At 37.5% G+C, this 24,863-nt stretch overlaps 1 protein-coding gene across 9 annotated transcripts in view; it reads right to left on the bottom strand.

Moving 5' to 3' along the window:
- The window catches only part of SNX24 (sorting nexin 24), a 184,027-nt gene that overhangs the window by 61,047 nt on the left and 98,117 nt on the right, over positions 1-24,863 (bottom strand). For 6 of the 9 annotated variants that reach the window (XM_063811476.1, XM_063811475.1, XM_517896.8 and 3 more), the window contains one exon: positions 20,380-20,484. In XM_063811476.1, the coding sequence (XP_063667546.1) occupies positions 20,380-20,484 (105 nt within the window). Of the gene's footprint in view, positions 1-17,897; positions 17,977-20,379; positions 20,485-24,863 lie in introns of all 9 variants that reach the window. The other 3 variants (XM_063811479.1, XM_054684549.2, XM_054684550.2) reach the window with 1 other exon arrangement.

Raw genomic sequence — 24,863 nt, 5'->3', positions numbered from 1 at the left:
CTGCCACCAGCCTCTAGTCTAGGGGTCAATTACAGCCTAACAGCCAAATTAGGTCTGGCTGCTGCCTTTGTAAATAAAGTTATGTTTCAACACAGTCCATCTCTTTTCTTTATGTATCATCTATGGTAGCTTTTGCACTACAATGGCAGAGTGGAGTAATTGCAACACAGCCATATGGCTCACATGGCCTAAAATATTTACTATCGAATCTTTCACAGAAAAAGTTTGCTAACTTCAACCAACATGGCACATGTATACCTATGTATCAAACCTACACGTTGTGCACATGTACCCTAGAACTTAAAGTATAATAATAAAAAAAAAGAAAAAGTTTGCTAACTTCTGCCTAGTCTAGACATTCTTGTGTTTGCAAGTCTATCCCTTCCTATTAGAGGGACAATATGTACTTCTTTTTAATTTAATAATTTCCTCTTTTCCAAATACAAGGGTCAACTCTGATTCAGAATATGGCAAATGTCCTTCTTATATAACTGGAGATTTTGGAAAAAAATAGTTTTTGGCACTAAAAATCATACGAAATACGATAACATTTAATCAATTTTCCTTTTTGATATGCCAGAGGTACAAATGACACAGTTACCATGCCATAAACCGCAAGATTCATTAACAATGTTGGTTCACATTCCCTATTATAAGAAATCTAGAACTAATTGCTCTCCATTAATCTGGCTCCACTCTTTGATAGCTTATTTATCAGATTGGGAAAGATAGATTTAATAGCGCTTGCTTGAAACAGGTTCTTTAATTGGAAACATCACAGCATTTAGTTCACTTTGTACTCTAGCAATTAAGAACAATTTGGAAAAGTGTTGTTGATTTTTTTTACACCATTGTCTCCTTGATTAGATTTCCGAAGGTCCAGACAAAACAAATGACAACACTAGCTAGCACTATCGGTACAAATAAAAGCCCAACAGCCAAATTACTTACTATGAGAAATGTGAGCCATCCCCATCCATTTCGTCACTGTCTTACATTTATTTCCCCATATGCTTGTCTCTTGTATAGGTAAGTGGCAATTTCTCTTATAAAAGGCATCATTTTGCACCTACCTTTACACAATTATCTTTTCTCCAAATAAGCCAAATCAACAGAAGAAATTATTTTTCTTGATTAAGCACCCACATTTCTCTTGGGAGGGAACAAAACAAACAATTAATCTTTCCTTATTTGTTCTCAGAAGTCCCTGCCTCTTTAAACTCAGGCTATCCAGGTACCTGTGGCAGCCAGTCGGCAGCAATTAGGCCTGAGTGGAAAATGAATGCACTCCAGGCTGAGGGCCTAATCTGCTGAGAGTCTGTGTGAGAGGGCAAGGTTACACCAGGAAAATTCCCTTGTTGTTGGAACACTGTTCAAAATTACTACCTGACTTCAGCATAATTAACCAGGCTTGGGAATTTATATGAACTAAGTAATTGGAAAGAATTAGCAAGAGATATGTACATTAATCTTTACCAGTTACACAGTGTTTAATGAAATTAAGGGTCCTGTGCTCATTCTTGACTTGCTTAGTTTGCACACTTTCTACTTCACCTGTAGAACAAGGAGAATATGCTACATGAAGATTAAAACAAAAAAACCAACACCTCCAACCAAACAAAAGAAAAAAATTCTAGGAGAACTAGAAACAACCTAAAAAATTCAATAGCAGACTGTTAAATAAAATGTAATGCATCCACAGTATAGGATATTATGGAGCCTTTGTTAGAATTGTTTTACAAAAGAATCCTATTACCAAAAAAATCTATTAGGAATACATGTTAAAGTATTCATGGATGAAAATATGATATTTGGCAGCTTCTTCAACATAATATGGAGGGAATAACTGAGGAATATAGAAAAGATTTCCTGAGTTGATCATTGTTGAAGCTGTATGATAGGAATCTGAGATTTTATTTTTATACTTTTTATATATTGAAAATTTCCATAATAAAAAAGTTAGTATTTAAAAACCTTATCTTACAAGGATATGTAATACATAGTAAATGCATATGGTACATTTTTAAGTTAAAAGAGGAATTTACAAAGCATTATAGATGATATAATATTTGAAAATATATTATTATAAACATGCACGAGAAAAAGACAAAGAAGGCATACTATAATTTTGACATTATGGGCCACTACTAATATTTATTAGTTAGGAGCTGGCCTGTGAATTGTGAGGTGTTTAACAGCATACATCTACTTACTACATGCTAGTAGCACCCCATCCTCAGCTGTGACAACCACAAGTGTCTCTAGACGTTGCCAAATGTTCCCTGTGAGGCAAAAACTGTCCCTGATTCAGAACTATTGTTCTTTTTTTTTTTTTTTTTTGAGATGGAGTCTTGTTCTTGTCGCCCAGGCTGGAGGGAGTGCAATGGCAGGATCTCGGCTCACTGCAACCTCCACCTCCTGGGTTCAAGCGATTCTCCTGTCTCAGCCTCCCAAGTAGCTGGGATTACAGGCGGCTGCCACCACGCCCAGCTAATTTTTGTATTTTTAAAGTAGAGACGGGGTTTCGCCACGTTGGCCAGGCTGCTCTCGAACTCCTGACCTTGTGATCTGCCCGCCTCAGCCTCCTGAAGTCCTGGGATTACAGGCGTGAGCCATCGCGCCCGGCCCAGAACTATTGTTCTAAGTGGATGAATTACAGAAAATTATTTTTGTTGTTTGTTTTCCAAAGATGTTGGATATGTGCATATATATGTATTACATAGTGAGAACAATAACAAAAAAGTTATTAAAATATATTAACCTGCAAGGAGAGAATTTTAATGTCTGTGAAGAAAGAGACTACTTACATTAGAAAGTACATGACTATGAAATAGACTTGTAGTGATCTTCCTTGGATTAAACTGGAGTCATCAAGCTAAAAGTGAAACACACTACAAAAGCTAGTTCTTTTAAAACTCATGATTCCATCACACACAAATCTGATAAAATACTAATCAAAAATATCTAAAGGATGTCTGCCTTCCTAAAATCTTCTCTGAATGGAAGATTGCAGTACTGAAAGAGAGTAGAGCCCACAGCCACCTTAAAAGGACTAATATTCACAGAAATATAATGCCAACTCAGGGATTATGTTTTCATCAGATAAAACCATCTACCTTTTAAGAGAAGTCTGAGTGTGAAGAAAAGGTAATATGTGGTCTTTCTGTCCATATAAATGAAATGACACCACCTGTTTCTAAAAGGGGCTTTGAGCTGGCTTTCTGGAAATTAGCACAGGTCTGTGCAACGTCACCCCACATCCCACCAGTCTTCTTTCTAGAAGCAGCATGCAGCTGTGAGCCGCCAAACAGCATGGCCAGCTCTAGAGGAGAATTAATTAATTAATTAATTTTTGAGACAGCGTCTCACTCTGTCACCCAGGCTGGAGTGCAGTGGCACAATCTCGGCTCATTGCAACTTGTGCCTCCCAGGTTCAAACGATTCTCCTGCCTCAGCCTCCTGAGTAGCTGGGACTACAGGCGTGTACCACCAGGTCTGGCTAATTAATGTATTTTTAGCAGAGACGAGGTTTCACTATGTTGGCCAGGCTGATCTCAAACTCCTGACTTCAAGTGATCCGCCCACCTTGGCCTCCCAAGGTGCTGGGATTACAGGCATAAACCACCATGCCCAGCCTAGAGGAAAATTTAACCCAAAACATTCACCTTATTAATAGGGGGCTCTAGGTGAGGTCATTGAACTTAATGACTGCTGAAGGTATTTTTAAAAATCAGTATGCACTGTCAAACCAGGTGGTCAATATTGTATAATTCATAGGTTTAAAACTCCCAAAGTTTTATGTTTTAAGCCCAATCAAAGCTCTGGGGCCACAATCCACTAGAGTTAATATTTTTATTCAATTCCCTTCTCTCACACAAATCCCTCTCCATGAAATACCTATTTTTGATATTTCTAATTGCCATTACTGATGCCTCCTCCACTGGCCTATGCCACCTCTGAAGGATCATTACCCATAGCTTGGTAGGCTTGGCTTTCATCAGGCTTGTCTACCCAAGGTGTGCAAGAATGCATTATCTGAATTTTTAAAATACTGGTTTATTTCCTAGAAAAGAGAGTGTACTGTTTTCCTTTAAAGAAATAATACGTATAGATGGTTTCAGAAATTTAAAACACTGCTCTGCACTAAAAATTATTTTAAGTGAAATACATATCATTTAAAGGTGATATGTCATATTTGAAGTATATACCATATTTTGAGATCAATGGAAAGCATGTAAATCACTGGGAAAAATAAAATGTATTTGAAATTAAGTAGTACAATTCTCCATGGTTATAATGCAAGCCTTAAAAATATGAACAGAAATATCATGCATTGTTCTAAGAAATTATTTGTAGCACTAAAATTATTTTAAATGAAGTACATATCATTTTGAGATAAATGGAAAGCATGTAAATCACTAGGAGAAATAAAATGTATTTGAAATTAAGTAGAACAATTATCCATAGTTATAATGCAGGCCTTAAAAACTATGAAAGGAAATGCCATACATTGTTCTAAGAAATTATCTGTAGGCTTCATAAAGAGTTTTCAGCTTAGCACAAAAAAAGTCTTACAGAACTACCATAAAATCTACAAATCTATACGTCACTGTCTACAAAAACTAAATTTACAAAAGCTTCTAAAGTTTTTTTCATTTTCATATTTTGTCAATACTTTCCCAATTATGATGACAAACTTGTCTGCTAAATCCTAAATAAGTAGTTAGGGTTTTTCTGTATGAGAAACCAACCACTGAAACTAGGTTATAGGATTTCTAACCAGGCACAACAGAAACATGTATGTACAACAGAATCTGAAAACACTTGCTAGCAATGATGGATTTAAGTTATTAACAGATCAAAAAGAGATGGATGGTGGTTTGCTTTTCTTAATCTACATCATCATCTAGATCTATTTAAAGATATGTGGCACACTAACAAACTTGGTTAAGGTTTCGATAAAATCAGTAAAAATAATCTGCCCCCGTTACATTGAGTCTGTATCGATCAATAAAATCACTTGTAGAAGGACGGTACTGTTAAGTACTGACAATCCCAGCCATTAATATTATTTAACACACTGTTCACAATCTTTAACAAGAACAAAGAACAGTTTGTCTCATGTTATAAGCAGGACCTTCATAGAAACTGTATTCTACAGGCTTCTATGGTGATTTTATAAAGTTCAAATTATACATCCCTCTTTTATCAACCCTCACCCCCTCCCAAATACATAGGTCTTGTTCTTTCCTTCAGATGCAGTTTAAAGGAAATCCTTGGTAAGAACCAAGACTGCCATGACAAATCACTTCTTAATCTAAAACTTCTAAGAACCCTGAGTTGTCAGGGTTAGGGTGGCAATAAGGATAGACAGCATGGGGCTTCCCTGCTGCATTCCAACTTTACTCAGTTTCATCAGTGACTTAACCTTGTCAGATGTGGATTAAAGGAGAAATTTTCAAAGAATCCTCAGCCAGAGTTGGATGGCTAGAAACAGATATGTTCATGTCTGACCATGTTTGACTTAAGACCACAAAAATGGAAGGTGGAAAAAAAGAAAGATAAACATATTTTGCATAAGAATTTTTTTACTTATATAGACATCCATAATTATACGAATGATGAGAAAACACCATTAAGAAGTAAAACTAACTTAAAAACAATAATTCTAAGATAGTAATTAGATACTGTTCTAAACTTAACCATGGTAGTTTTCATGACTCAAAATCCTAGCAGCCTTTTGAGTCTTTTGAAATGTAGTAGTTTGTGAGCCTTTTGAAATGTAGTAGTTTGTGATTTTGATGAGATGAGCAAGAGGGAACCCCTTCTCTGGTAAGTGAACCTGGAAAGCGCTGAAGACCTGAGTCTCAGTTCAGTTTAATCTGTTGCTCTCAGCTCAATTACGGCTTCTCTACAATTCTCATGAAGTGATTTAAACAAATAAGAACTTGGGGGTCTGCACAGGACTTAAAGAAAAGGCTCCCTAAAAGAATATTAACTGCTAGCACTATTTAAAGAAAGGAGAAAAAGGTGAAAATATGTACTTAAAAATGGCTTGTGGCCATAAAATAGAAATTTTAGGAAATTTAATAATAAAATGTCAAATTTATAAATAGTTTACAGTCACAAAAAACAAGTCCATGAGTACACTCTAGTATGGATGAAAATGTGGTTCACAAAATAGTTTAGGGACTAAAAATTTTGTAGTTTAGTGCTACAAACTAGCAGTTTTGTACTAGTATTCCAACTAGTACAACACTGCTTATCAAGTGACAAAGAGCACCAGAGAAAACATCACATGGTGATAAAAGACACTCCCTGCCTGACACTTAATGACCATTTGTCTCAGGAGGCAGATGGGATGTTGTTTAAACATTTTCATGAAGCAATAGTGGTAAAGGCAGCAAAACAGCTACTGACTCAACAATTTTCAAAATAAAATACCAGTTTTTACTGCATCATGGGGAAGGAAATCAAGTTACTGCAGAATCTTTTCTTTAGGAAAGTGAAGAAGCTCACAGAAAAGAAAGATAACAGGTGGAAAACACAGCCAGTGTAGGGAGGGGAAGGCAGCCTACTTTGGAGGAAAATGTTTTCTTAAACAACGGGGGTGTTTGAAAAGGGTCAAAGGCAGACACAGAGACTCTATCATTCAGAGATTCTGCTATTCTTTAGTAAACCCCATGTCATTAAGCCTCTATGTAGAGTGAGCTGTTTTCCTTTCTCTTTCTTTTGCCTATCAAAACCTCTGCTCCTAACTCCTCGTGTGTGTCCATGTACTAAATTTTCCTGGCAGGAGATGATGAACCCCGAGTATTTACCCCAGACAATGTAGCTGCTTCAGTTCCTTTACAGGTGTGTAACCTAAATTAATGCAATCAGTGTGATCAAAAAAATTTAAAAAAACCCAAAAACAATGCCTTAAGAAATCTCAGTTGATAGTCTTCCCAAATGACCAGCAAAAGCAAATAAAAATTCTCTCAGTAAATTCAGTTCAATTCTAGCCACAAAAGCTGCATGAAGATAAAGATCCTAGGAAATTAGGCTGGGTATAGTGGCTCACACCTGTAATTCTAGCATTTTGGGAGGCCGAGGTGGGCAGATCGCTTGAGCCCAGGAGTTCTAGACCAGCACTGGCAACATAGCAAGACCTCGTCTTGTCTCTAATATATATATTATGTATTTTTTATTATATATATAAAATAAAACATTTTGAAATCCCAAAGCTAGCAGAAGGAAGGAAATAAAGATTAGAGTAGAGATAAATGGAATACACGAAAAAAAAAAAAGAAAAATCGTATAATCTAAATGAAATGGACAAATGAGAATTTGCCCATTCTAGAAAGAAACACAAAATATACCAAGACTAAACCATGAAGAACTAGAAAATCTGAACAGGTCTCTAACTAGTAGGATATTTAATCTATAGTCAAAAATCTCCTGACACAGAAAAGCTCTGGACCTGATGGCTACATTAAATTCTATCAAATATTTAAGGAACTGACACCAATCCTTTTCAAACTTTTCCAAAAAATTTAACAGGAGGAAATACACCCTAATGCATTCTAGGTAGCCAGCATTACCCTGATACCAAAGACACCCCCAAAAAGAAAACTACAGACAAAAATTCCTGACGAGCACTGATGCAAAAGTCTTCAATAAAATACTGGAAATCAAATTCAGCAGCATATTAAAAAGACTATATTGGCCAGGTAGGGTGGCTCATGCCTATAATCCCAGCACTTTAGAAGGCTGAGGCAGGCAGATTGTTTGAGCTCAGGAGTCTGAGACCAGCCTGGGCAACATAGCAAGACCCCGTCTCTACTAAAAATACAAAAAAAAATTTAAAAATTAAAAAATAAAAAGACTATAAAGTATGACCAAGTAGGGTTTATTCCTGGAATACAAGGATGGTTCTACATATAAGCATCAATCAATGTAATATACCACACTAACAGAAGAGAAACAAACCACATGATCATCTAATTGATGTGAAAAAAAAACTCTTGGTGGTCAGGTGTGGTGGCTCACATGCCTGTAATCCCAGCACTTTGGGAGGCCAAGGTGGGTGGATCACCTGAGGTCAAGAGTTTGAGACCAGCCTGGCCAACATGGTGAAACCCTGTCTCTACTAAAAATACAAAAATTAGCCGGGTGTGATGGCAGGTGCCTGTAATCCCAGCTACTTGGGAGGCTGAGGCAGGAGAATCGCTTGAACCTGGGAGGTGGAGGTTGCAGTGAGCTGAGACCATGCCATTGCATTCCAGCTTGGGCAACAAGAGTGAAACTCCGTCTCAAAAAAAAAAATTTTTTTTTGCAAAATTCAACACCCTTTCATGACAAAAATATTCAAGAAAATTGGAATAGACAAAATTACCTCAACATAATAAATGTGATATATTTAAAACCCACAGTAAATATCATAATTAACAGTGAAAGACTGAAAGCTTTTCTTCTACAACCATGAACAAAACTATGATGCCTGTTTTCCCCATTTCTATTCAACATAGTACTCAAAGTTTAAGCCAGAGCAATTAGGCAAGAAAAAGAAATAAAGCCATCCTAATTGGAATGGAAGAAGTAAAATTATCTATGTTTGCATGTGATATGATCTCACATGTAGAAAATCCTTAAGACTCTACAAAAAAACTGTTACAACTAACAGGCAAATTCAGCAAAGTAGTATGATACAAAATCAATACATAAAAATCAATTACATTTTGATATACTAACAATAAACAATCCAAAAAGGAAATTAAGAAACTATTTCCATTCACAATAGCATCAAAGAGAATAAAATACTTAGGAATTAACTTAACCAAGGAGGTGAAAGACTTATACAATGAAAACTACAAAACATGTCTGAAAGAAATTAAAGAAGACACAAATAAATGTAAAGATATCCCATGTTCATGGATTAGGAGACCTGAAATTGTTAAGATGTCACTATTATCCAAAGTGATCTACAGATTTAAGGCAATCCCTATTAAAATTCCAAAGAAGTTTTTTTATTTTTGCAGAAATATAAAAATCCATTCAAAAAATCATATGAAACTTCAAGGGGCCCTCAAATACCCAAAACAATCTTGAAAAAGAAAAACATAGCTGGAAGACTCACACTTCCTGATTTCAAAACTTTCTCTAAAGCTATAGTAAATGAAAATAGGTGGTACTGGCATATGATAGACATATAGACCAATGTAATGGCATAAACAGTCCAGAAATAAATCCTCACATATATGGTCCAACGGTTTTTTGAGAAGAGTGCCAAGATCATTCAAAAATGGGTAAAGATAATCTTTTCAACAAATTGTGCTAGGAAAACTGGATGTCCACATGCAAAAGAATGAAACTGGATCCTTACCTAACATCATATACAAAAATTAACTCAAAATGGATCCAGAGCCTAAATGTAAGACCTAAACTATTAAACTCTTAGAAGACAGCACAAAGAAAAAGCTTTGTGACACTGGATTTGGCAATGATTTCTTGGGTATGACACCAAAGGCATGAAGGCAACAAAAGAAAAAACAGACAAATGGCACTTCATGAAAATTTAAAATTTTCTGCTATCAAAAAAGGCAATATATAAAATGGGAGAATATATTTGCAAATCATATTACATAATAAGGGAAGAATATCCAGAATATATAGAGAACTCTTAAAACTCAACAATGAAAAAAAAACCACCCAATTAAACAATGGCAAAGGACTTGAAGAGATATTTCTCCAAAAAAGACACACAAATGGCCAATAAGCACATGAAAAGATGCTCAACATCAGCGATCATTAGAAAAATGCAAATCAAAACTACAGTGAGATACCACCTCACACCCATCAGTATGACTAATATAAAAAACCCAGGGAACAACAGGTGCTCGTGAGGAGGAGGAGACATTGGAACCCTTGCACACTGTTGGTCGGAAATAAAACGGTACAGCCACCGTAGATAACAGTATGGTGGTTCCTCAAAAAATTAAGAATGGAATTACATGATCAAGCAATCCACTTCTGGGCATACACCTTAAAGAATCAAAAGCAGGATCTCTAAGAGATATTTGTACATCCATGTTCACAGCAGCATTATTCACAAAAACTAAAACATGGAAGCAACTCAGGTGCCCACTGATGTACAGCTAAGCAAAATATGGTGGCTGTGTGTGTGTGTGTGTGTGTGTATTTTTTTTTCCCAAGAGTTTTAAAGGTTTTATTTTTACAAATTACAGCAGATGGACAATTAAGCCTTCCCTGCAGAGACTGTGTTCCAAATCAGGCCTGGGACACTGTTCACTGCTCCCAGGAAGGGGCTGGCACCACATATAATAGAACGTCTGTGGCATTCTATTATAGCTGCAGAAAATAAACTAAGATACACAGTGATGAATTTTATCTTTCTTGGATTTTTGTTTTGCCTTATATATCGCAGACTTGGAGCTGAAAAGGTGGCAACCAGGAAATGCCCAGAGATAGAGAAAAAAAAAAAGCTGCATCCAAAGCCTGTTCTGTCCAGCCATAGAACACAGAGAGGGGAAGCCTAGCAAGACAGAAAATTTGCAGACACTAACCATTCTACTCCAGCCAAACACCATGGAAGAAACTGTGGCCCTCACCTCCACTCATGGCAGCAGAGGCATAGTGGGAAGCCTAGACTTCCACCCTTATAAGGCTGTAATGAGGTGTTGATGAGAGGGTGGTAACAGAGACAGCCTCGTAAGGGACCAGGGCTTTCACCACTTGGTAATGTGCCCCCTCTTATGGTGTCAGCGGAAACCATGTGAGGAGCTTAGATTTCCAGGGCCAACGGCAGTAACGAGGTACTCCTCCCTTTCTCTTCTATGGTGGCATCAGATGAAATCTAGCAAAGAACTTTCTACATCTTAATGGTAATGAGGAGCAAGCCTTACCTTCCAGGTATCAACGAGGGCCAAGTGAGGAGCCTAATCTTCTACCTTAACCTGGGAAAAACAAGGTAATGTCCTCCACATCCCATCTTCCCCTGATGGAGCTGTTAGAGAAAGTCAGCTAAAATAGAAGGTATAAATAAGAGCCAGAGTCTCATAATTATAAACTATGTATAAGATTCAATCAGAATTATCCATTGTACCAAGAACCAGGAAGATCTCAAAGTGAATGAAAAAGCTAATCAATAGATTCCAACATTAGGATGACAGAGATGTAAAGATTATTGGACAATGATTTTAAAGCAGCCACAATAAAAACTTTTCAGTGAGTAATTATAAACACATTTGAAACAAAACAAAAGAGACTCAATGAAGACATATATAAAATCTCAGGAAGGAAATAAAAGATATAAAGAAGAACAAATGGGAATTTTAGAACTAAAAAATATAATAACTGATACAAAAACCTTAAGTTAAGGGTTCAACAGTGGAATGCAAGGAATCAAGGAAAGAATCAGGAAACTGGGAGATAGAACAATAGAATTTACCCACCCTGACCATGGAGAAAAAAAAAATAGGCTGAGAAAAATGAATAAGGTCTCAGGTCCCTGTGGGTCTATAATAAAAAATTTAGTATTCCTGTTATCAGAGGCCTGGAATAAGAGGAGAAAGAAGAAGGAGCTGAAAGTGTACTCAGTGAAATAATGGCTAAAACTTTTGAATCAGATAAGAGACATTAATCTACAGATTCAAGAAACCAGGATAACTCAAAAGGGGAAAAACTTAAATACACACCAAGACACATCAAAATTAAACTTCTGAAAACTAAAGACAAGAATAAAATATTGAAAACAGCCTTTTTAAAATAACACCTTAAATATAGGGGAAAAACAATATGACTGATTTTTTTTAAAAAATCAGAAACCACGAAGACAAGAAAGAAGTGTCACAATATTTTGCAAGTGCTGAAAGACAAGAACTGTCAATCCAGATTCCTATATCTAGCGTAAACAGAGTTAAAATATTGTAAGGCCCTTGTAATGTTCAAGAGGAAAGTAAAGATAACAGGTAACTATTAAAAGAACAAATATAAACAAATGGGGGAACAATAGAAAGAAAAAAAACAGTATTGGTCACCAATCCAAAAGCAGACAAAAAAAAAAATCATAGAAAAAGATGGAGTGATAGCACCGATGGCTGAACTAACCCCAATTATATCAATAATGATAAGAAATTTAAGTGGGAAATTTTAACACATCTTTGTTCTTATAGATTGAGTGGCCAAGTTAAAATACAAGACATTTAAACAGAATGCTTTCATGTACTTCATAAATATATACACCTACTATGTACCCACAAAAATTAAAAATATAAACATTAATAAACAGAATACTTAACACTGATCTGATTATATGTATTTTATATATAAAACTATACATATATATATAGAGAGAGAGAGAAAGTTCACTGCATTTGAGAATTTAAGAATACACATTTTCAAGCACATATGGTCAATTTTAGTAACTGTTTCATGTACAACTGGAAAAGTCAAAGATACAATACTCTTTGACCCACTGTGGACTACTGACCCAACGGTACATATCATACTGTATAGTTTAAAGAATGAATGAAGGGCAGGCTAGTCAAGTAATAGGGTCTTGTGAAGACAGTAACTCAGGGGCATCTACTATTATTTAACAAGCCAGCCTCACTCTAGCTTCGGAAGTGTTCTCTACAAATAAACTGTTTAAAAAAGGATTTGTATTATTAGCTTAGATTATCCTTAGTCTTGATTTCTGTGAGCTATTTCTCTTTAGCTCTTAATACTAACTATACATTTAATTACTGTTTACAAAAAGAAAAAAATATAAACAAGAACTATTATTCTCAAGTGATATAAGATGTACCTTTCTCAGAAAGATAAATTCCACGTTATTGTAATAAATGGAACAAGTAACGTATGCACAACTCCATGAAAAACCTTTGTCTAAATATTACGCCAGTTTACAAGTTAATGTTTCTACTGAAGAAAGGAGGGATGTACCCACTAAACAACCCTCAAATGAAGAAGTGAAGCCATGACTGAAGCTCAACCTTGCCCATCGTTTGTTTTTTTTTTTTCTGGAAGATTATGGATCTTGTCTCAAATGTACTGAAATATCACTGGCTATGTCTAGGCATTACAAGGATTCTGTCATTCTTTGTTCTTTATCCTTGGAGCACCTTTCCTATTTAAATGCTGATGGCTAGGCAAAGTAGCTCACGCCTGTAATCCTAGCACTCTGGGAGGCCAAGACGGGAGGATCACTTGAGGTCAGGAGTTTGAGACCAGCCTGGCCAACATGGCGAAACCCTGTTTCTATTAAAAATACAAAAATTAGCAGGGCATGGTGGCAGGTGCCTGTAATCCCAGCCACTTGGGAGGCTGAGGCAGGAGAATCACTTGAACCCATGAGGTGGAGGTTACAGTGAGCTGAGATTGTGCCACTGCACTCCAGCCTGGGTGACAGAGCAAGACTCTGTTTCCAAAAAAAAAAAAAAAGAAAGGAAAGGAAAGGGAAGGAAAAAGGGAAGAAAGGAAGAAAGAAAGAAAGAAATCGCTTATATTGTGTAACCTGAGGAAGTTTTCAACTATTTTTCCTTCTATTATTCCCTTTCCTACTTGTGTATTGTACCTCCCATCCCCTTTCCTTCTGGGACTCCAGAAAGAAGTAGGATGTTAGACCTGGATTGGTCCTCTATGTCTTTTGTTTGACGTTTCTGTATCTGTGCTTTATGGAACAGTTTTCCAACTAGAGAGAGCATCTACTGAATGTTTTCAGTTGGATAACACACTTAATTCTAAGAACTCTCATGTGTTCTTGGATTGTTCCTTTTACACAGCATCCTATTGTAATCTTAAGGATGTAATATCACTCTGAAGCTCTCTGGATTTATTACATCAATTTTTGAGATATATTTTATGTCCCAAATTATCTCTTTCCTGAAGAGTCAGTATTTTAGTTCATCTTGGTCTTTTTGTTCATGCTACTTGTTTTCTTCAAATGCCTGATTATCATCAGATCACACTGAAGAAAGTAGCCTGGGTGGCTTGGGTAGGTTTCCTTTGCTAGTATGTCAGCAGCAGTGCTTGCACAGGCCCCTTGCCTGAGTGCAAACCGTATGAGTGGAGCGCGCAGTCAGGTGGGCTTTTCCCTGGGGTGAGTGCGAAGGGGGTTGTTAACTTGGGGGCCCTACTATCCACATTAGAAGACTTAGCTCTTCCCAGCCATTCTGTTTACTTTTTTGTTGTTGTATTGTTGTTTTAAAAGAAAATTCTTTTTTTAAAAAATTCATCTGGTCACAAACATCAGGCTGCACGTATTCTGCATAGAATGAGTAGCCTAGGCATGTGTTCCATGCAGACATTGCTTGGATAGCCCTTATTTGAAATGCTTGGGACCACAAGTGTTTTGGATTTCAGATGTGTTCGATTTTAGAATGTGTGCATATACATAATGAGATATCTTGGGAATGGGACACAAGTCTTCATATGAAATTCTTTATGTTTCTTATATATCATATACACATAGCTTGAAGGTAGTTTTAGTCAATATTTTAAATAATTTTGTGCATGAAACAGTTTATATTAAGTTCTTATGTAGAGAATTTTCCTCTTGTGGCGTCATGCCAGCACTCAAGGTTTCAAATTTCGGGGCATTCCGGATGAGGAATACTCAACCTGTGCCCTGAATGGATCTACTTGTTTTCAGCTTCCCTGCGCACCCCGTGCTCTGCCTTACCCGCAGACTCTGAGCCTAGAAGCTCTCCAGCACTGCCTGCACAGGCTGCCTCCCGCCTCCACAACAGACCCACAGGACTGAGTTCGGACTGCTGCTTTTTGTGTTCTATCCACTCACATGTTCCCACCACATCCTATCTTCCCGAAGGTTGTTAACATTGTTCTTCCTTTGATGATCTTCTCTTTTCCTTGCCCATCTACTACTTAACTGTTGGAGTTTATTCATTCTTAAGTTTCTGTACTTTCATTTCAGTGGAGTCTCAGGGAAGACAGGAAGTCATCTCAAATCAGGAGGCAAAACTATCATATAAACTGTGTTTGATGGTCAAATCAATTTGGGAAACTGAAATTATTCTTAAGATTTCTGCTTTTCAGAAACTGGTAAACACTATGAGATGCTAAATTCCTTAATGGTCTAGCTCATAACCTCATTGGTAATTAAAATTTTTAGATGTAAAAGTAATTGTGTTAATGAGCAAATATTATTTTATATTTTTAAAATAAAAATAAAGGTAAGAAATATTTCTGGTCTTTAAGTCAAAAGTCAAGGATATCTATGACTTTAAATTTTCTTTTCCTTTTTTTTTTTTTTTTGAGACAGAGTCTCACTCTGTCGCCCAGGCTGGAGTGCAGTGGCGCAATCTCAGCTCACTGCAACCTCCATCTCCCGGGTTCACGCCATTCTCCTGCCTCAGCCTCCTGAGTAGCTAGGACTACAGGTGCCCGCCACCACGCCTGGCTAATTTTTTGTATTTTTAGTAGAGATGGGGTTTCACCGTGTTAGCCAGGATGGTCTTGAACTCCTGACCTTGTGATCCTCCCGCCTCGGCCTCCCAAAGTGCTGGGATTACAGGCGTGAGCCACCAAGCCCGGCCTGACTTTAAATTTTCTAGAAGCTTTATCTATCTAGGAAAGAGCCTTGAATTCCAGTCTCAGGAAAGTCCCCACTTTTTCATAACCCTGGGCAATTTACTCAAAATTTCTAAGCATTATCATTTTCTGTGATGGTAATCTGCTGGTTGCCCTCCACGCCCCAACCCACAGTGAGAATATTCCCTTTTCTTTTACCAAGAATACCCTGGTTATTCATTAGGGAAATCACCCCTTCTCCCTCATCTTCAGGAGCAGGCTTTGATTCACTTAACTCAGTGGGATGGTTGGCCATGGTGAGGTTCAGAAGTGGGCATGCACACAAATATAAGCCAATGAGATCAGGAAAAACATCTGCAGGACTCCTAGTGAAAGACACTGCTTCTTTCTTCTGTGAAATCTTACTGAAAGAAAACCTTCTTTTCCTCTGTACTAGGCTATGTGCTAAGAGTAGGTGAGGTCTGGAACTGTTGCAGCCCTTTTGTACCACTAGGGGGGCCAGATGAAGCCTGCACCATGGAAAGCAGAGAGGAGCGACAGAGAAAATAACTACAGTAGCTTAATTTGGGCTATGGTTCAAGGTATCTCTGAAGCTAGATCTACCCTTCTGCCTCAAACATCATAGGTGCCTGATGAGTGCTTATCATTAAGCAAAACTATACAAACACACACACATACAACCTTTATTGGTAAATTAATATCAAATATTAACTTGCTTTTATCTTCAAGTTAAAACATCCTCCAAAGTAGATGAATTTCTAGTTTATATAATTTGGAAAAATAAAAGTTTAATAGAAAACTCTTTATTTGGCATAGACCTTTTACTGAGATGAAAACCAACTGATTTTCTTCCACTCATACAGAAAGGTATTGTTATACTTAATTCTACTTTTACAGGAGATCGATTTCCTCATTCATTAAACCTCAGGGAGTTTTCCTGGAGTATATTATTTAAGGGGAAAGAGATAAGAAAACATAATAATAGTTAATTGATTTCTTATTCAATAAACAGAAAATGATTCTAGGAAATAAAATTAAGGTTCACTGTTCATCAGGCAGACTGCCATACTTCAAATTACTCAAATGCCAAATATAACTTCTGATGTCTTCCTGATTAATTATAGATTTTGATTCTAAGATACTATACGTACTTGGATATTCAGCTAGGGTTTTTCGTTTTTGTTTTAGAATTTGTTTCTAATCAAATCATTTGAAAATTTAAGTAGGAAAATAATAATGGTTCAGAAATGCACTTAAAAAATTAAAACTCACTTATGTAACCTTCATACTATTGTTTTTAATCTCCAGGCAAGTAACACTAAATAGACTTTGCTGTAATTGCTCAACTGTTAGACTCTGCAAATATGATCATATGGAAATCTCTAGACCGGCAGAAGTTTTTCAAGGTAAATTCACTGATTAGAACCTATCCATAAATTATTTACACTGTGGCAATTCATTAATTTGAATAATATGCTTGCTTTTTACCCCTTAAGATCTGAAATTTCTATTTGAAAAAAAAGTGGCTTTTTCAAATACAATGTAAAATATTTTTAAGAAACCTACACTCAAAAATAGACACTAGGAAAATTTCCTAATTTAGTTATTTTAAACTAAAATTACTTAAATTGAATAGAGATGCTAAAACATAAAAGAAAATATTTATTTATAAATTGTATCTTGAAGACTAATATGATATGTTTATTTTCAAATTGAAGAAAGCCAAATAAATGCTAACTGTAGGCTTTTTTGCCTCTCATTTTCATTAGTTTTATTTCTTTCATTAATTTCATTTATTGGTGACCAGCAAAGGAATAAAAAAGAGTTTTAAAAGTACAGGTGCCAAAACAGGTCGGGTTTCCTTTGTTTAAAATCTCAGATAGAACAAAATTAATTTTGAAAATAGGTAATTTGACCTTTCTTGTTTTTAAGTTAGCCTCTTACTTAAATACAGCACAGAAAATGAAAGTATATGCATAGTTTTTGCTATTCAAGTTATTGATTTAAAAAATCATCTATCTACTTATCCAGGGAGTTGGGGGATGATAGTCAATTAGGCTGTAATAGTTTATGATTATCAGGTCTTTTCCTTTATCTGTTAGAGCCTTATGTAAAGCTGTATGTCAAAGTTGAAAAATTTCTCCTGACTTAGAAAAATCCACAACACATGAAGAAAGGAGCCCATACTGGACGTTAGGAAACTAAAATTCCAGTCCCAACTCTTTAACTAATATATTGCAGGAATGGGGGCAAGATTTTTAATTCCACTGGACCTCAGTTTGTCCATCTCTAAAATAAAAGAGCAGTGTGTGACCACCTTAGGAAATGTGTGGGGTTGTACTCACCCATGGTCCAGAATGTACTAGTTGCCCCTTGGATGGCAGGAAGAGTTGTTTTCTCTGACCCCCTCAAGAGCTGATCTGCCTGTTTATGGGTGGGAAATTGAGGCCAGAGGGATGATTGTGAAATAGCTGAAGGACCGGACTATGTAATGTCTAAGTTCCTTGTGAACTTAAGATGCTATGGCTTGGAGGTATTAACACTTTCTTAGGTTCATGGGCCAGATCAGGACCATACTACTGGCCCTTACCAAGACAGGTTAGTGGCAGGATGATACCTGCTGAGAAAGTGCTGGTGGCATCCACTCCCTGGGTTTCAGACTGGTCCTGAGCATGAATGGATTCTAGCTGGTGTAATGTAAGCAAGCAGAAGAAACAGTAATGCTGTCTTACTTCTAAGGAGACTTGAAATGATCAAGAAATGACACCTAGGCTAGGATTTGCATTTCATTTAAGATTAAGTGTTCAGGCTTATCTTTGCAACTTCCATCTACCTCCCATTGCCTGCAAATAGAATCAAGTGGAAAAGAAAACTCCCTTAAACTCCTGGGGGAATTAAGTGACAACAAATTGACTATTAAATGCACAACAGGAAGCAAGCCCTCTGAGCCCTTCGACCACATCTTTCAAGCCTTATTTCTGAGAATAGAACATTCTAAGCTCAATTTGAGTGTCACTATAAACTCCTCTCTGTGCCAGATGATTTTATGCACATATTTATATCCGAAGTACAAACAACTTAAAATGTTTACACTGAGTAGTAATGGAAATCATGTGTCAAATACAATGAGGGGAACAGAGTAGAGCTTTCTTCAGAACTAAAGCTTGAAGATATACAATATCATGGAAAATCTGGCTTACAAATAAGAATGCATTGTTTACCTATTCCATTTAATTATAGAGAACATGCATTTTTACTCTTTGCATACAATTTCTGAAGTCTGATTTTTTTGGGGGGTTTGTTTTTTGCTCTGCAGTGTTGCCTGAAGCTATGGAAGGATCATAGCTCCTCAGTCTCAAAAACCATGGCCACACACATTCTTGTGATTTGTAATAATCCCCATTTCCTTTAAACTCTCACCCCCAGAGAGAGACAGTGAAGGATTCTTCTACCAAGTTCAAAAGCAAAAGAGCAAAAACAGTAAAGAGAGCCTGCCTCAGATGTCCTCGGGGGCCTTCTGCATGTCAGCTTTCCTATTAGAGCACTGTAAAGACCAGGAAAACTACAAGGGCCAGGAACGGAATTCTGGCATCTTTCTACTGAGAGATAGTCCTCTGAATTTCTCACTAAGTACAAGCCTGAGGAGTCAGCCTCCCCTCATCTTCTCATCACTAGTGATTCAGGGACAGCCATTCATAGAGCTCTGTAGAAGAAATGGCATACTAGCTCCACAGTCCTCAGTTTCCCTCCTCAACAGAATCCACCCTAGGGTTAATGCTTAAAGGGCCATGAAGATATCAAAGGGAGGACACAGTCATGGCTGCTGATTTGTTTGATGTAACGTGTCTTAGATGGGTCAATCATTAATTCATAGCTCTTAGGTGGGAGTCCAGCTCTTTTGTTTTAAGAGCCAAGATTCCCCTGCCCCCAGCCATGTTCACTCCATCATTCTCATGTGTCGCTTCTCCAGTGGTGCCAGGGAGGGACCATACTACTGGCCCTTACCAAGATGGGTTAGTGGCAGGATGGTACCTGCCACCTTACCAAGATGGGTTAGTGGCAGAATGGTACTGGCTGACCTCAGGGCCTGCCCACCCCAGCTCCTGCCCTGCACAGTGTTCTTTGGACTTAATGATGACTACACTGAGTACTCGCCTGGGGCCACTAGTTCTTTTTGTTTTAAAACTCAGAGAAGCTGATACTGCTCTACCTTCTCCTTTTGCTTCTTCTGTCACTTGGTAGAGAGACGGTCTTTGTCCTATTCTCACTTAGGCAGCTCTGCTTGCTCCTCTCAGCTGCAGAAAAGAGTGTCCCAGTGCATTCTTTCTAAATTGACATTCGAATTTTCAAAGAGGTTGGCACTTCATCATCAGCAATTTTTATACATTCCTTTTCAATTTGATTCCAAAGATACACTAGCCAGGCCCGCTGTGAGTTCAGTTTCTCTCACTACCCCAACCAGCCCCGCAAAACTCAAAACGTGAAGGCTGGGATTGCTATAAAGAAGCAATAAAAATCTTGAAGGAAAAGCAAAAAGCAAAAAACAAAATAATTTGTAGAGTTGAATTAAAAAACAGATCCTCTCCTCAACAGTTTTCACCTTTTTATTGAAATTTCACTTCCCCAATACATAGAACCAATTTTAAATAGAACCCTAATTAAAGTTACAAGAACCAACCAACAACATATCTGTAATTTTGGACTTCCTTTAATTTAGAATCTTTGGCTGCTTAATATATTTTACATTGCACTCACAGGTCCTGAGAAAAAATGGTAAGACATATGATTATTTATGTTATATAAAATGAGGATCTAAACATATCTTACCTGTAAGTATGTTTCCAAGCCTTGTCGTCGCTGTTCCAAGACTTTGGGGACCCAGTTCCTAACATGTTTAGAAGGGATTTCTGGAGTTTTTATACATTTCTTAAGCTATAAAGACAGAATAGAAAAAGAAAAAGAAAAAAAAAAAACAGAGATGTCTGTTAATTATAGTGATATTATTTGGGGAAAAAAGGCCAATAAAAGAAAGTGAACTACCACTATCTGCAATAAAAAATAGAGGAAAATATAATTACACTGCAATTTTGTCAAACAATTCTTTATTTAGGTATCTTGACTGTTCAGTTTTCAGAATAATGGTTTTCTGTTTTGGTAGGTATTATTGTTGATATTTCAGATTGAAATCCTTTTTCCTGAAAAATTAAAAGCCTAGTAAATGAATAAAAATGAAAGTAAAGAAATTTAGTTACAAAAATCAATTAATACAACAAAATTTTACTTGGATGAAGGACTTTGCTGATAAGAAGTCTTTCTACATGTTTTTCATATAAAGAAATCAAAACAAAATGCAACTGTATATAAGTATTGTCCCTAGAAATGCCATTAACTAGACCACATCATTTGGAGAGAGAACTTAAAAACATAAAGGCCTAATCTTTTCAATGTTCCTAACAATTACTTTCCAACTCCATTCATGAAAACTGAATGATAGTTCTCAGCTAAGCCTTTTGGGACAGCAGTTTTAGGGGATAATATAAATAAACAAAAATTCTGTTGGAAGTTGCATTAGAGCTGTCTGTGGTAGGCAGAATAATCCTCCTTTCTCAAAAATAACCAAATCCTAATCCTGTGGATGTTACCTTATATGCCAAAAGGGACTTTGAAGATTTGGTTAAATTCATGGTCTTAAAATGGGAAGATTCTCCTGGATTATTGGGGTGGGCTCAATGTAATCACAAGGATCCTTATAAAAGGGAGGCAGCAGAATGAGTTGGAAAGAGACTAGGAGAAACAATGTCTCTGACTCTGACGATGGAGAAAGAGGCCACGAGCCAAGGTGACCTCTAGAAGCTGGAAAGAATGGTTTCTGCCCTAGAGCCTCTAGAGCAAACGTCATCCTGCTGACACCTTGATTTTAGCACAGTGAAACCCACTTCAGACTCCTCACATCAGGAAGTATAAGACAATAAATTTATATTGTTTTAAGCCACTACATTTATGGTAATTTGTTATAGCAGCAATAGGAAACTAATGCACTGCCTCTTTAAGTGCAATGTGCTTAATTGCTAATTAAAAACTTGAAAAGAACCTACCAACGTTACTCCTTTACTACACATGCACAGAAACAGCATAGTAATGAATAAGAAAATTCATACAATTAAACCTGGGCAGCTAAACTATAGTAAAAAATTCTTTCCATATGTAAGAGTATATTCACCCTTAACCATTCTAGGCTGAAATTTGTTGTACATCACGAAGAAGGGGCCCATGTACTGGCTAGAGCAGAGCGGCCACCTTTGCCTCTGAGGTACAAGTCTCGCACTGAGAATGGTAAAGCAGCAAGAGCCTGGGTCCCTGATGATCATGAAACTGCCACACCAGCACCAGACATTTATGAAGGGAGGGTCCAAGTTGTATCTGTTAATGTCACCATTATTTTGGTTTTAGAGTCACTTACAGCCAAATCTAATCCCACATGAATAAGGGATGTGGCTAGCACTGCTAGCTGCTTAGCCAATATTCATTTCCTCCTTCTTTTTTTGGGGAAAAAAAAATCAATGTCATTCAGAGGGCTAAGATGCTGGGCTATAAACTGGTTTTCCAGGTTCCCTTTTAATTAGGGTGACCATGTGACAGAGTTACCAATATGTGTACATGTCTACTGGGGTAGGGCTCTTGCTTTCCTAACAAAAAGCAACAGGCTCTTCTTGCCAGAAAATGCAGAAGCCATGCCTGGAAGAATAGGAGCTATGTTGTCACCAGAAGTGTGAAAGTCACATGCTAAGATGAGGACATTAAACCAGGGAGACACAAGGAGCCTGGAACATGAATGTTGTGAGATGCGTGCATCACCTGGACTGCCTGTTTTTAGTTTTCCTGTAATGTGAGAATAAAAAATATCTTAAGAAATCTAATCAAGTTTCTACTACATGCAATCAAAGACATTCCTAATATAAAGGAATCACTTGTTCTATTTTAAGTCAGAGATGCTCAATAGGCATCCAAGTAGAGATGCTGGGTAGGTAGTTGGGTACAAGTCTGTAAATGTGGGGGTCAGAATATATAGGTAATTAGAGCTGTGGAAATAGAGGAGATGACATTAGGAGTTAGGTACAGATAGAGAAAAAGGGCTGTGGGGGACAGAATCCTAAAATGGTCCCCTGGTGTAATTGCCTTGTATGATCCCCTCCTCTTGAGCATGAGTGGGTCCTGTGACTATGTCAGGACAGTCACTCCATGATTACATTGTGTATTGTATGATGGTCCTAGCAGACTGCTGGCTTTCAAGTAAGGTGTCATGTGATGAGAGAGCCACATGGCTAGGACCTGAGGGTGGTCTTTAGGAGCTGAGGGCTGCCTCTGGTGTTCAGCCAGCAAGAAAAAAAAGGGACCTCAGTTCTGCAACTGCAAGCCACTGAATTCTGCCTGAATGAGCTTGGAAGAGGGCCCCGAGCCTCAGGTGAGATGGAACAGCAGGGAGGAGAAGCAGGGCAATCACTGGGGGAAGAGGGGGAGTAGCTTCCATCAGGAAAGTGGTTCAAGAGGACAGGCATGATCAGGCTGTGCCAGATGATGGGAAGTCAGTAACGTGGGGTACAGAGAGAAGGGCAGTGGGGAAGTAGCAGCTCCTCTTCTAAGGAGTTCTACTAAAAAAGAAGGAAGGAGTACAGCGGGATGAGCACAGGAGGGAAGCATGGGGCCGAAGGCAGGCTTTATTATGTGAAACAGAAACTACTGCGATAGGTTCATATAGTGATGAGACTGATTCAGTATTGAGGGGGAAACTGATAATGCAAGGGAGAGAGAAGGAGGGGAACTTAGAATTGCTTGCAGGGGAATAAATACATATTTAATCTCTATACTGTCTGAGGCAGTTCTCCACAATAACAAGGCCAAAATGCTAAATTATTCTGTGGTAATAAGCTTAAGTTTCACTTTAAACATAAAGAAACTTCCTTTTAAACTATTGAATCACAACATATATTTCAGAATAGAAAATCAACTCTATTATATGTCTCTCCTTTTAAAAAAAATTTAGAAGATCTAGCAACTGAAAATATTTTTCCTTTTTTATTTATGTCAGGAGTACTGAGGAAGCGGATGATCATAGCTGCTGGGATCCATGACAGCATTTGTAGGTGAGTAATGAATTGCTTTAGATGAGAGACAAACCTGAGACAATATGTTTCCAGTAGGGCTCAGCTGCTTACAAGATAAATACTCCTCTGTCACTTCATCCGATGATTAACGGTCCTGGCCCTGCTGTGTCCAGGCAAACTGCCTGTCTGATCCACGCAGATAAGTACCAGATTCCACGATACCACAAACACAATCTCCTTTTCCTGGTGTGATCACGCCCTTTTCCTTTTTTATACTGCTAGAAGAATTTACACAGAACTTACTCCACACAGACCTACCACTGTATACATTGGTTATAGTAACCATTTTCCACAAAGAAGCAGAAATACTTTTCCCAAGTACATGAATAAAAAGAATGAAAAAGAAAAGAAAAGTTAAAGAAGCGGGAAACATTTGGGGATAAAATCCCATCTTTCCCCCTGTATTGCCACCGCTACTTCCTCAGGGTTCCCTTTGGAGAGAATGCACAGGGTGCTGTGCTACTGGTTTGACCCCACATGGCAGGTTTTTGGTTCTTATTGTCTACTTCATGGAATTAAACACAGGAGAATGAAGTCTTTTATTCAAGCCAAAGGTAGTCAATAATAAAAAATGAAGACAGTTAATTTAAAAATGAACCAGCAACATATTTCACTGAAACCTTTGTGAATAAAAGGATGGGCTGTGACTAACAGAAAGCAGCTGGGAAGGCATGAAAATAAAATGTGCTTAGCAGTTTGCCACACTGAAAAGATTTTTCTGCCCATACATGCAATTTTTGGCCTAGGGAGGTAAAGCTCTTTTCAGGAACCACCATTTAAAATAGTAAAGTATTTGGCCATAGTGGGGTGTGGACAGGTGTAGCCAAGGCACACGGGAAAGCACTCATAAGCCTGAAGGCTCACCCTGTCACAGGAGCCTGTGCCTGGGCCATAACAAGGCTAGCATGGGGTTTTGTTTTCGTTTTGGTGCGGTCATGGTGTTCTTCCCACCTAGTACTAGCGGAGGAGCTACAAAGGTATCAGGGCAAGCAGAACCTGGGGTTAACAGAGAATGCAAGCTCCCACAGTAGAAACTGATCCTCTAGTAATTCATAAATATACATGTTCTCCAAATATACCATTTGCCAAATACTTATTTAATACCTAATATGTGCCCAAGACTCTACTAGACACTCTAACAGTGTGAAA

This window comes from Pan troglodytes, chromosome 4 (assembly GCF_028858775.2).
Source record: "Pan troglodytes isolate AG18354 chromosome 4, NHGRI_mPanTro3-v2.0_pri, whole genome shotgun sequence".
In the NCBI taxonomy this organism is placed as follows: Eukaryota; Metazoa; Chordata; class Mammalia; order Primates; family Hominidae; genus Pan; species Pan troglodytes.
Note: the sequence above shows the minus strand (reverse complement) of the source record. Positions and strands in the feature narration are given on the sequence as shown.